The sequence below is a fragment of the Papaver somniferum genome, chromosome 4 (genome assembly GCF_003573695.1).
Source record: "Papaver somniferum cultivar HN1 chromosome 4, ASM357369v1, whole genome shotgun sequence".
NCBI lineage: Eukaryota > Viridiplantae > Streptophyta > Magnoliopsida > Ranunculales > Papaveraceae > Papaver > Papaver somniferum.
The window spans coordinates 59,722,576-59,733,658 of NC_039361.1; the positions used below are offsets into that span (position 1 = coordinate 59,722,576).

The 11,083-nt window shown below is 34.6% G+C and overlaps 1 protein-coding gene across 1 annotated transcript; it reads left to right on the forward strand.

Moving 5' to 3' along the window:
• Window positions 1-5,712: 5,712 nt before the first annotated feature.
• Window positions 5,713-6,264, forward strand: LOC113272581. Its single transcript, XM_026522395.1, has one exon. The coding sequence runs from the start codon at window positions 5,713-5,715 to the stop codon at window positions 6,262-6,264; it is 552 nt and encodes a 183-aa protein (XP_026378180.1).
• The last annotated feature ends 4,819 nt before the right edge of the window (window positions 6,265-11,083 follow it).

The window sequence follows — 11,083 nt, forward strand, 5'->3', positions numbered from 1 at the left end:
TTCATGGAATCAATCATTTAACCAGTCATGAAAAATGTTCCTCCTATTTGTTACATAATTTATATCAAGGTAGGTGCATCCATATTAATTGCAAAATTGCATTTGAGAAAAAGGTGAGTTAACGGTTCCTCATCTTCATTAAATAGATTATATTTCGTGTTAATGTTAAGAAGAATCGCTGCGACTCTCAAACCTATTGGTAAGATCGATTGCGCTACTTTCCAGATGAAGAGTTTTATAGAAGATGTTATTTTTAATTTCCATATCCTACCCTGGGAATTGTTGTTATTTTTATTATTATTTATTAAGTTATATAAACATCTAACTGTAAATTTACAAAAAAGAAATCCAGATTCCAGTGAGAAATATCCTCTAGATCATTTCTGGGAATAAGGATTTCGAGTATTTTATTGACGGTGCTTTCATCAAAACAAGTTTTAAGTTTGTTTCATCCCACATATTGTTGTTTGTGAACATATGAAACTCTCTGAACTTGCTGTTACTATTTGTTTAACAAGGACACAACAAATCCATTAATTGATCCCAGTTAATATGTCACTACCGTAAATATTGTTCCTCTAATTTAATACCTAGTCGCGTACAACAAACGAAGCAGGATTAAAAGTCCAGATGGGCTAAAATAGTTGTATGGGCTAAAAGTAAAATTTTGAGGGGATACTTATTTTTGAAGAAAAAAAGGTATCCTTAAGAAATTGAATTTGGTTTCACCCTCACACCACCCTTAGTTCCTTCGTCGGGTGCGTGATTCGGAGCTTAATTTGCCAAAATATTCCATACACGCACCAAGATTTCTATATTAAATTCATACACCTTTATGAATCAAGTGTTTTTGGTTGGACATGGTTTCTGTGTGGAATCCATCGTATCAATAAAAAAACTAATAACAATATTAAATAAAATTCACCACTACTAAATTTAGAAATTGATAATTTGCACATAAAAGGGTATGAATTTGGTGCATATCAACTGTGTTCTATTTACATAGTAGCTCTCTGTATGTTTTGGCCTAATTAGGTGAGTTAAACCAAATCCCAATCCTTGAGAGAGAAATCTATGTCACCCCAAATTCCAACCCTCAGGAGAGAAAAGTATCTCCCCTTAACAACTATATAAGTTCATTTATTACAACCCAAAGTAGCATGTAAATTAATTAATGAGCCACTCATTATGGACATCCATATTTAAATCTTAATACTTTGAAAATTTCTGCATAAAGAACAAAAGAAAAAGTCTAAATCTAGCTCTTGGATTTAGAACTGTATTTGTAAGGGGCTAAACTTATAGATCGAACCAATACTTGGGAAGTAGGTGATAGAATTAAAGTTTAATACAGGATGATAATTGGATTTCATACTTAGGTTATACACTTTCTCAACATTGTAATGCCTCTAATACTTATTTAACTGTTCAGGATGATCTTGCAGACTCAGTCACAAAAATAGTGGAATGTTTACCGAAATTCTTTTTTTTTTCTAAAATGGTTGTTGATAGAATATGCAGGATCAACATGTTCACTATAAACAATAACTGTCTAAAACCAGATAAATCAGATGGTTGTTGACTTCTTCTGGAATTCACAGTTAAATCAATGCACAACAAGCTGGATGAGAATGGGATAAACTCTAATGATTTGAACATGCAAGATAAATTCTGGAGAGACTTATGAAAAATTGATACATCGTAGAGAATAAAAATCTTATTTTGGAAACGCCTGCAAAATGCCCTCACAAATAATTCTAGGCATTCAGAAGAGTAAAAGATATTTCTCCTACCTGCACGTTGTAATGAAAAAGAAATAACAGAATGCGTATCTTTTCACTGTCAATTTTCTAAATCAGTTTAATCTCTTTCTTCCCTCTCATGTTCAGTTTCAATTCAATGCATCTTTAAAATTTCTAGAGATCTGCAAACTCTAGGAGTAAAAGATCTTTCTCCTATCTGCACGTTGTAATGAAAAGAAATAACAAAACATGTATTTTTTCACTATCAGTTTGCTAAATCAGTTTAATCTCTGTCATCCCTCTCATGTTCAGTTTCAATCCAATGCATCTTTAAAATTTCTAGAGATCTGCAAACTCTGGGTGGAAAAGTCTAGAAACTATATTTCCAAATAATTAATTCTAACCAAAATATGGTTCATATGGAAAGAAATACGTAAAAGAGTTTTTCAAGGAAAACAAAGTACTACACATCAAACAGCTTCGGTTATACATTACAATTCTTGACTAAAACATAGAAGTACCAAGAAGACAAACAATAGAACACTCTCTCTAGCTAAAGTTTGGAAATCACTAAGTAGCTACACAAGCAAAATTAATATAGATGTTGCTTGGATCTCTAAAGACAATCCAACTGATTTTGCACTAACCTATAGAAATGATGCAGGAGAATTCGAAAGTGGAAGAACATGACCATCATATGCTTCAAAAGAATTATGTAAAGAAAGAATGAGTCCAGTTTCCTCCTGATATTATTTCAGGGTTACCTATTCATCTTTGTAAAGGTTTTCTTGTGTTTAATATATCGGATATTTTGCACACAAAAAAAATGCTTCAAATCATGAATAAGCGGAAGTTATTAATGTTCTGAAGGAAACACAATGGGCAATGGAAAAAACTTAAACTCTTTCAGCATAGAGGGAGACTGCAAAAACTTGGCGGACTATTTGTTAGGGATTCTGATAACTGTTTCATGGCAAAATAAGGCCATTTTGAGTGAAGCGAGAAGGACTGTAAACTTTTGTTCTAATTTACAGGGTTTCTTTTCTGCACATAGAACAAGTAATGCGATAACGAATACCTTAGCTAAATAAGCTAAAATTTTCACATTTATTTTCAATTGGGAGATAGTCCACCTTTATGCATTATTAAAAAACTTTGATTAGATAAATAAAATATGAAAATGACTTATACACCTTCGATATTAGATGACTCTACCACTTTTGTAACTATGGTTGTCGATGCCCATAATTTATAAAGACGATACCAAATTCCTGAGAGGGGATGTTATTTCATATTAAACAAAACAATCCTGACTGCTGGATCTTTAAATCGGTATCCCCTTGGAGATTCTGAACCTCCTCTATGAACCGTGATAATGCCTTAACTTACCCTTTTGATGGATTCCTATGAGGTGGGGACTCAAACTCATTCCTCTCTCCTCTCTGAAACATTGTTTCTATTTTGGAAAAAGAAAAAAAAACACCAAAAGTTTTCTACTCTTCAATCATGGAAGAGTAATCTATAGGCAAACCTTTGGGTGATTAATGGGTAACGAGCAATGAGGAGCGAATTTGAAGGTTTGATAAGCATATATGTGATGAATATTTTTAGGTTTTGTCTAAATTAATTCTACCTTTTCTATTTTTAATTTTCTCTTCAGCCCGGATAGAGAATCCAAGCTGTGGTTCTCAATATCACAGGTATTTTCTTCTCGATTTCTTATTCGTGTTTGGGTTTTGATTGAATCTCTTTTCTCCTTTATAGGTTGTTGTGGGTATTGTTGTATCAGATACAACAACAACAGGGGAACTGAGTTTTTTCTTTCAAATATCTTTTTGCTCTGATTTGTTTTTGAATTGCTATGAAGTTTTGATCTATCCTGCTTCTTCTCTCCCTCTTAGGTTGTTTGTTGGTATTGTTGTTCTATATACAACAACAACGGGGGTTTGAATCTTGCATTTTTCTTCATCATGTTATCCTCAAGTTTACGTTTTTAAATTGGTGTGACCCGGAATTTGATTGATTAATAAGTTGGTTGTTCCCCAATGCTGATTAGGTATGTGGATTTGTGTTTGGCAATCCATTTGTATTTTACGGTATCCCATTGTTGATTGGGTTTGGTGATGCCTTTGTCTTATTTCTCCAGTCTTCTGTTTATATCCTTCTATTGCTTAATCTTGGATTTTGATCCAAGTATTTGAATCTTAATTAATTTGTTGTACCCCAATGACGATTGGGTTTGTGATCTTGTGTTTGACAGTTCAATTATCTTATCTTTGCTTCCAAATGTTGAATTGGATTGGTTTCTTGCCCATATTAGTGGGCCTTTAAAGTGTTTGATGATAATCCTGATCTAAATGTTGTTGGTGTTAGACCTGAACCACAAAGTTTGATTGAGTTCTCCTATTTTCTTCAATTAGTCCTTGTTGGTTGTCCCTGTCTTTTCAAAAAAAAAATCCCAATTTAAAGTTAATCCTTTGTATTAAAATCTAATATAACTCATTTTGGCACATTTTCTTCCCTTTGTGTTGTTTCGCACAAAGGCCTTGGTTTTAAAAAAAAAAAACGGAAACATGGAGAAGTTTGTAATCTTCAGTATTTCTAGGGATGTTAATCTCTGTTAGAGTGTATGTGCTCTCCTTAAATTTTTTAAGAAAAATCTTAATACCATTCTAATCCTTTTTGATGTGTTTTATGGAACAAGTGTATGTGCACTTTTTTAAAGGAAGAATCCTTTAAAATTTAAATCTTAATTTATCTGTCTCTGTTCATAGATTAGTTGGGTTTTCTACCTTGGAGGTTCAGATATGCTTCTTTAGGATTCTCTTAGATAGGATTGTTGATATGGGCATTTTCCAAGTATTCATGCTCTTTGTCTTTTCTTTCTTGAGTTTTTCTCTTCTTAGTTAGCTTTGAATTGATGGGTATTATCCGAGATACCTTAGTGTATGGAATCAGTTTCTATCTTTTAATCAATCTCAGTATTTATCTTCTTTGGCCTCTCAGAAGGATGGTTTTGTTACCTACAAATGGTGATCCTTGGCTCTCTTAGGTTTTGGTGTTATTGGTTTGCAATTTAACATCTCTGTTTTGGGCTTATGTAATCTTAAGTGCATATTTTAATTTCTAGTCTTATTAGGGTTTGATTTATCCGGATATTTTCTTATTCCTTTTTGTGTTTAAATAGAACCATTCTTATTTGGTATGTAGAGCTAGTTTTAAATGCATATTTTGTCTTTTCGCTTGTTTGATCTTTCGTTAAAAGGATTTAATAATTAGTGTATCCTTTATGTTTTTGTTTTGACTTTGAGAATTTAAAATTAATTGAATAATTTTATCACATATATGTAAGTCATAAACCTCACATTTAAACCTCCACTCCTCTGATCCGATAAAGCTCAAAGGTAAGCCGATCTCTTTTCCAATCCTACTAGTATTTATTCTTGTTCTTATCTCTTCTTTTCTAATAACCTAGTGCTTCTCTTAAAATATTTCTTCAGTTTGTGGTTGTGCTAATCATAGGCTATTCCAGTTAGGTTTGTGTAGTGGCTACTCAGGGGCCGAATCTCCCTCTCTTGTCTTTTTTAAATTTTCATTTTTTTCTTATAGCTTCTCCTTTGTTGTTTGGTTCATATGCATTTTCTAAAGGTTCACTAGTTTACGTAATAATTAAGTCACTTCATTCAAATTTTTTGTTTTATATTTTTAATTTTGCAAAAATGAAAATTCTTTCTTGAAATGTCTCTATTGCTCAATCTTTACATTATCATAATTATGACTATATTGATAGTATAGGCTACGATGTTGGTCTTATCCTAATGTGGAAGGATGGAATTAGTTGTGATATTGTTTCTGCTGCTGATAACATCATTCACGTTGTTGTTAGGCTAGACCTTAGTAAGCCTGAATCTTGATATTTTTTATGTATGGTTCAACCTATCCTGACCCAAAAAAAAAGCAATGGAATTTTATGCATGAACTTAGTAAGGAGGTTTTTCAGCCTTGGTTAATCATAGGTGACCTAAACTTTCATTTAGTTAGGAATGATAATAACACTGATTCTTGGGTCCATAATAAAGTTAGGGACTCGGGTATTATGGATATTGGTTTTGAAGGAAAAGACTATACTTGGACTATTAATAGCTTTGGCACTGGAAGTAAAAGAACTAGAATTGATTTGGCTCTAGGTAATAATGATTGGTTCATAAATTTTTTTCAAGCTAAGCTGTTACACTTGAATTTTATTGGGTCTGATCATTGTACTGTTCTCTTGATTACTGATCCTATTCCTAAAAATCTTTGGATACCTTTCAAGTTTTTCAGTACTTGGTTAAATCATGACTCTTTTAGAGCTACCATGGATTCTGCTTGGAATGTGAACGTGCATGGTAGCCCTGCATATAAATTTAAGCTTAAACAACAAAGTGCTAGGTTAAATTTATCTCAGTGGAACAAGATGGAGTTTGGTGTATCCTCAGAACATCAAAAATATTCAGATTCAGCTAGAAAATGCTCAAAGTGATTCCATTTCTAGTGAACAAATTAGTAGAGTGAAAGCTCTCACTAAAGACTTGGAAAATTGGTATAGTATCCAAAATGAATTTTATAAATTAAAGTCTATGGATAAGAATGTTTCTGATTTGGATAACAATACTAGACATTTTCACTCCCTTGTGAATAAAAGGCTGAATATCAATAACATTAATACTATTTGTGATTGTACTGGTACTTGGTATAGTGACAGGTCTGATATTGGTAATATTCTCACTGCTCACTTTAAAAATGTTAGTACTACATCTAATCCATGTTTAAATGATGATGTGTTTGATGTTATTCCTACTGTACTTGTTGACGTAGATAATGATTTTTTTATTGCAATGCCTACTGATGATGAAATTGAAAATGTTGTAAAGAGTATGCCTGCCTAGAGCTTTCCAAGTCCCGATGGGTTTCAAGCTGGATTCTATCAATCCCAATGGGATCTGGTAGGTAGAGATGTCATTGATGTGGTTAAAAAATTCTTTGAATGTGCTTTTATGCCTAAAAGCTTGAAAAAAACATATATTTCTCTCATTCCTAAGACCAAGGATCCTAAATTGCCATCTAATTTTAGACCAATAGGTCGTTGTAATGTTTCTTACAAAATTGTGTTTAAAATTCTTGCCAACGGGATTAGGCCTTTATTGAAGAAACTTATTTCTCCTTATCAAGCTGCATTTGTGCCAGGTATGGCTATTCATGACAATATTATCATTGCTCATGAAATGATTCATACCATGAAACGTAAGAAGGGAGTTTCTGGCACTATGGCATTAAAACTTGACCTTTTAAGGCATTTGACAGGCTTGAACGGGACTTTCTTATTAAAGTCCTTGAAAAATTTGGTTTTAGTAAAAAAAATTGCAACTTGATTTTCCAGTGTGTGTCCACCACTAGTATTAGTACTCTTCTCAATGGTTTTCCTTGTAAACAGTTTAATCCTACTAGGGGTATAAGACAAGGAGATCCCTTGTCTCCTTACCTTTTCCTCATTTCCATGAAATTTTTATCTAGAAGTTTTATGCATACTGAGAGAAATGGTGTCATTCGTGGTGTGAAAGTTGCTAGGAGATCTCCTCTTATAACCCATTTACTTTTTGCAGATGATATTCTTATTTTTGATGATGCTAGTATGAATCATATTGATAGTTTTCTGGATATTTTGCATAATTTTGGTAACTATTCTGGTCAACTGTTAAATTTTAATAAATCTTCTGTGCATTTCAGTGGTAATCTTAGTCCTGAAGCTTGTGTTGATCTAGCCAAAACACTTAATATGAATATTGTTAATGATTCTGAAAAATATTTAGGAGCTCCTCTTTTACTTGGTCACTCTAAACTGAAAGCTTTTCATCCTATTGCCCAATCTTTTGAAGCTAGACTTAAAAATTGGGTGAGTGTTTCTTTAAACCAGGTTGGTAGGTCCACTATGATCAAATCTATCCTTAACTCCCTACCAACTTTTCAAATGGGGTATTTTAAAATGCCATATACTCTCATCAAGAAATTGGATTCTCTCCAGATGAATTTCCGGTGGGGTCATAATGCTAATAAAGGTATTAAGTTCATTGCTTGGTCTAATATGTATAGACCTAAGGATTTAGATGGTCTTGGCTTTAGAAATCTAGAATTGTATAACCAAGCTCTTATTTGTAAGATGGCCTGGAAGCTATGTTCTGAAAGAGACAAGTTATGGGTTCAAATTATGGAGGCAAAATATTTCAGAGATGCTAGTTTCTTAAATCAAGACAAGATCAGTGACACTAGTTCTTGGATCTGGAAGGGTATACATAAATGCAGAGACGTTATTAAAAATAATATTTTTTGGTGTGTTTGATGTGACACCAAAATCCATATTTGGTTAGATTGTTGGGTGGTTGGACTGGACTTTCCTCCTAATCCGACTGCAGGTTTGGCTATCACTCAAACTCTAATTGTGGTTTCTGATCTCTTTATAGCTGGTACAAGAACTTGGAATGTGGTTTTGATCAATAATCTTTTTCTTGTTGAAACTGCTTCTAAAATTCTTTCTATGCATGTCTCGCAGATGGGTGTTGATACTCTTATATGGACATCAGATAAAAAGGGAGTTTTCTCTGTTAAGAGTGCCTATAACATCCTTAGTAGTAGAACTAATGCAATTGTTAGAAATCAACTGATTCCCAACTCTGTGTGGGTAGATTTATGGAGAACTAAGCTCCCACATAAGGTTAAATTGTTTGTATGGAAATGCTTGAAAGACATTGTTCCGACTAGGAGTAAGATTTCTAGATATAAAAATGATATTGATCTTCATTGTGAATTTTGTAATTCCACTTTAGAAACACCTAATCATCTCTTTATTGAATGTCGATATGCTAAATATGTATGGATAGGCATTAATGTGAATATGTGTAATGTTATGACTAGGCATGATAATCTATTATGCTGCATCTTGAGTTGGTTCGATACTGCTTCTCAGCAGCAGGTAGGTGGAAATGGTGATGTTGTGAAAAAGCTTTACCATCTGATGATAACTATCTGGGCTATATGGAAAGATAGGTGTAGCCTTTTTTTTCAAATTGTTAAGCCTAATAGGAATATCTCTATTGAAAGAATCCTGAATCTAAGTAGCCATTGTTTATCTCTTAAGAATTGTAACGTGTCTTCTAGCACCTCTGATTTGCAGGTACCGGATTAGAGTCCCCCAGACAGAGACGGGTTCAAGATTAACATGAAATCCTCTTTTGTCAAGGAAACACTTAAGGGTGGCATTGGACTAATTATGAGACATTTTGCAGGTGATTGCAAAGGAGCAAAAGGAATATGCTTTGATAAAGGGTTGATCAAAGACTATGAAGTGGAACAACTGGATTGCCTTGCGATGAATGACGCAGTATACTGGGCTACAAGTAAAGGATTAGCATATGTAGTTTTTGAGTCCGAAAATGAAGCTTTAGTTAAATCTATCAATGAACAAAAATCATATGTTCATTGGAGGAATCAAGGATTAATTCTCGACATAAAACTTATTTTGGAAAGTCAAGTTGGTTGGTCTTTTAGTCTTGTTAGAGCATCCACAGTGGTGCGACTAAAATCAAAGACTAAAGAGTAAAATCGGCGACTAAACTTTAGTTTAGTCCGTGGTGTGACATAGTGGGTGACGACTATATTTAATCGGGCGGGGTTATAATCAACGTTTCGTTATGGAGCGGTGGTATAAAGTGCGCCCCATTCAGGCGTTGATAAAGATAACGCTCGGTGTGGGGCGTTGGTAAAGTTAACAAAGTGCGCCCCATTCAGGCGTTGATAAAGATAACACTCGGTGTGGGACGTTGGTAAAGTTTACGCCCAATGTGGGGCGTAATTAAAGTTTACGCTCGACGAACGGGCATTGGTATATATCAACGCACCATGGGGCGTGCATAAAATCACCGCAAGAAGGCAGGCGGATGTAAAATCAACGCCCCATGGGACGCACGTAAAGAATCCGCCCGAAGCCGGGAGGATGTATAATCAACGCCTAAATGATGGTTGGACTTGGGTTAATTGACTTAGAGCTCATTGATTTACTGTTATGGCTAAAGTCAATGCAAAAGGACTTGGACTTGACTTGATCGAATTATGAGGCAAATTATATGGATTTGAGATTTTCAGTGACAACTTCCAGGCAACTTACTTTTCTTGTGTGTGTGGTAGTAGTTGTTGGTGATTTATGTGTAAGGTACATTTTGTGTGTGAGGGTTGTTAGTTGCCTTTCCTAATATTTGCATGCCATTTTTGATGCAATGGTCATGCTAAAATGTTTTGATTAACGAGCGGAAGCTTTAACCAACGCCTGATTTGGGCGTTTACATATCTCCGCTTGACGCCAGGTGTACACTTTATCTCCGTATGTTGCGGGGCGTATACTATATCAACGCATGTTGTTGAGCGTAAACTTTACCTCCGTTTGAATGGGGCGGTTGGTATATCAACGCCTGATTCCAGGCGAACAACTCAGCAAACGCTCCATCGGGGGTACAGTTTATCAACGTTTCGTTAGGGCGTAGTTTATATGGACGCCTAGTCGTGGGACGAACTCTATACAAGCGCCCGTTGAGAAACGGAGATTATATCAACGCCCGTTGAGAAACGGAAATTATATCAACGCTCGATTATATTTGGGTTTGGTCTTGGTCCCGGACCAAATATACTCTGGGGTTTAATCGATGGTCTGGATTTAGTCGATACTCCGTTCCACTGTGTCTGGGTTTTTTACTTTAAATTTGGTTATACTCGTCCACTGCAATTGCTCTTAGGAGATTTAAAAATGGTATAGCAGACTTTCTGGCAAAAAAAAACCAGAACTACCATGTCTATTTTTGAATATGACGAGGGAGTTCTTGGTGACATTGAAAATGTAATCCTCATGGAAAAATCAACTGTAACCGTACATTCTCTGTAAATATATTTTCTTCTTATAAGAAAAAAAGAAAAAGAAAAAAAACTCTCAAGAACAGAAAAACACAGGCAACGAAATAGACCCACTTTAAAGGTGGTCCAATAGTGTTTAGACTTAAATCGATCTATAGAGGTCTAGTTCATAGGCACAGTCCTATTGATGTAGTGCATCAGCAAGCAGCGTAGTACTATATGTCAGAACTGGACCATTCAACACAAGTACACTACTACAACCACAATCTAACGGATATAAGATTGATGATCTTGATGATATCATATAGGGCCACGGAATAGCGGACCCGTTATCAGGGTCCCATGTGATTGATATATACCTGTCCTTATTTCGCAATCTGTTATGGGGACCACCATCTTAGATTCCT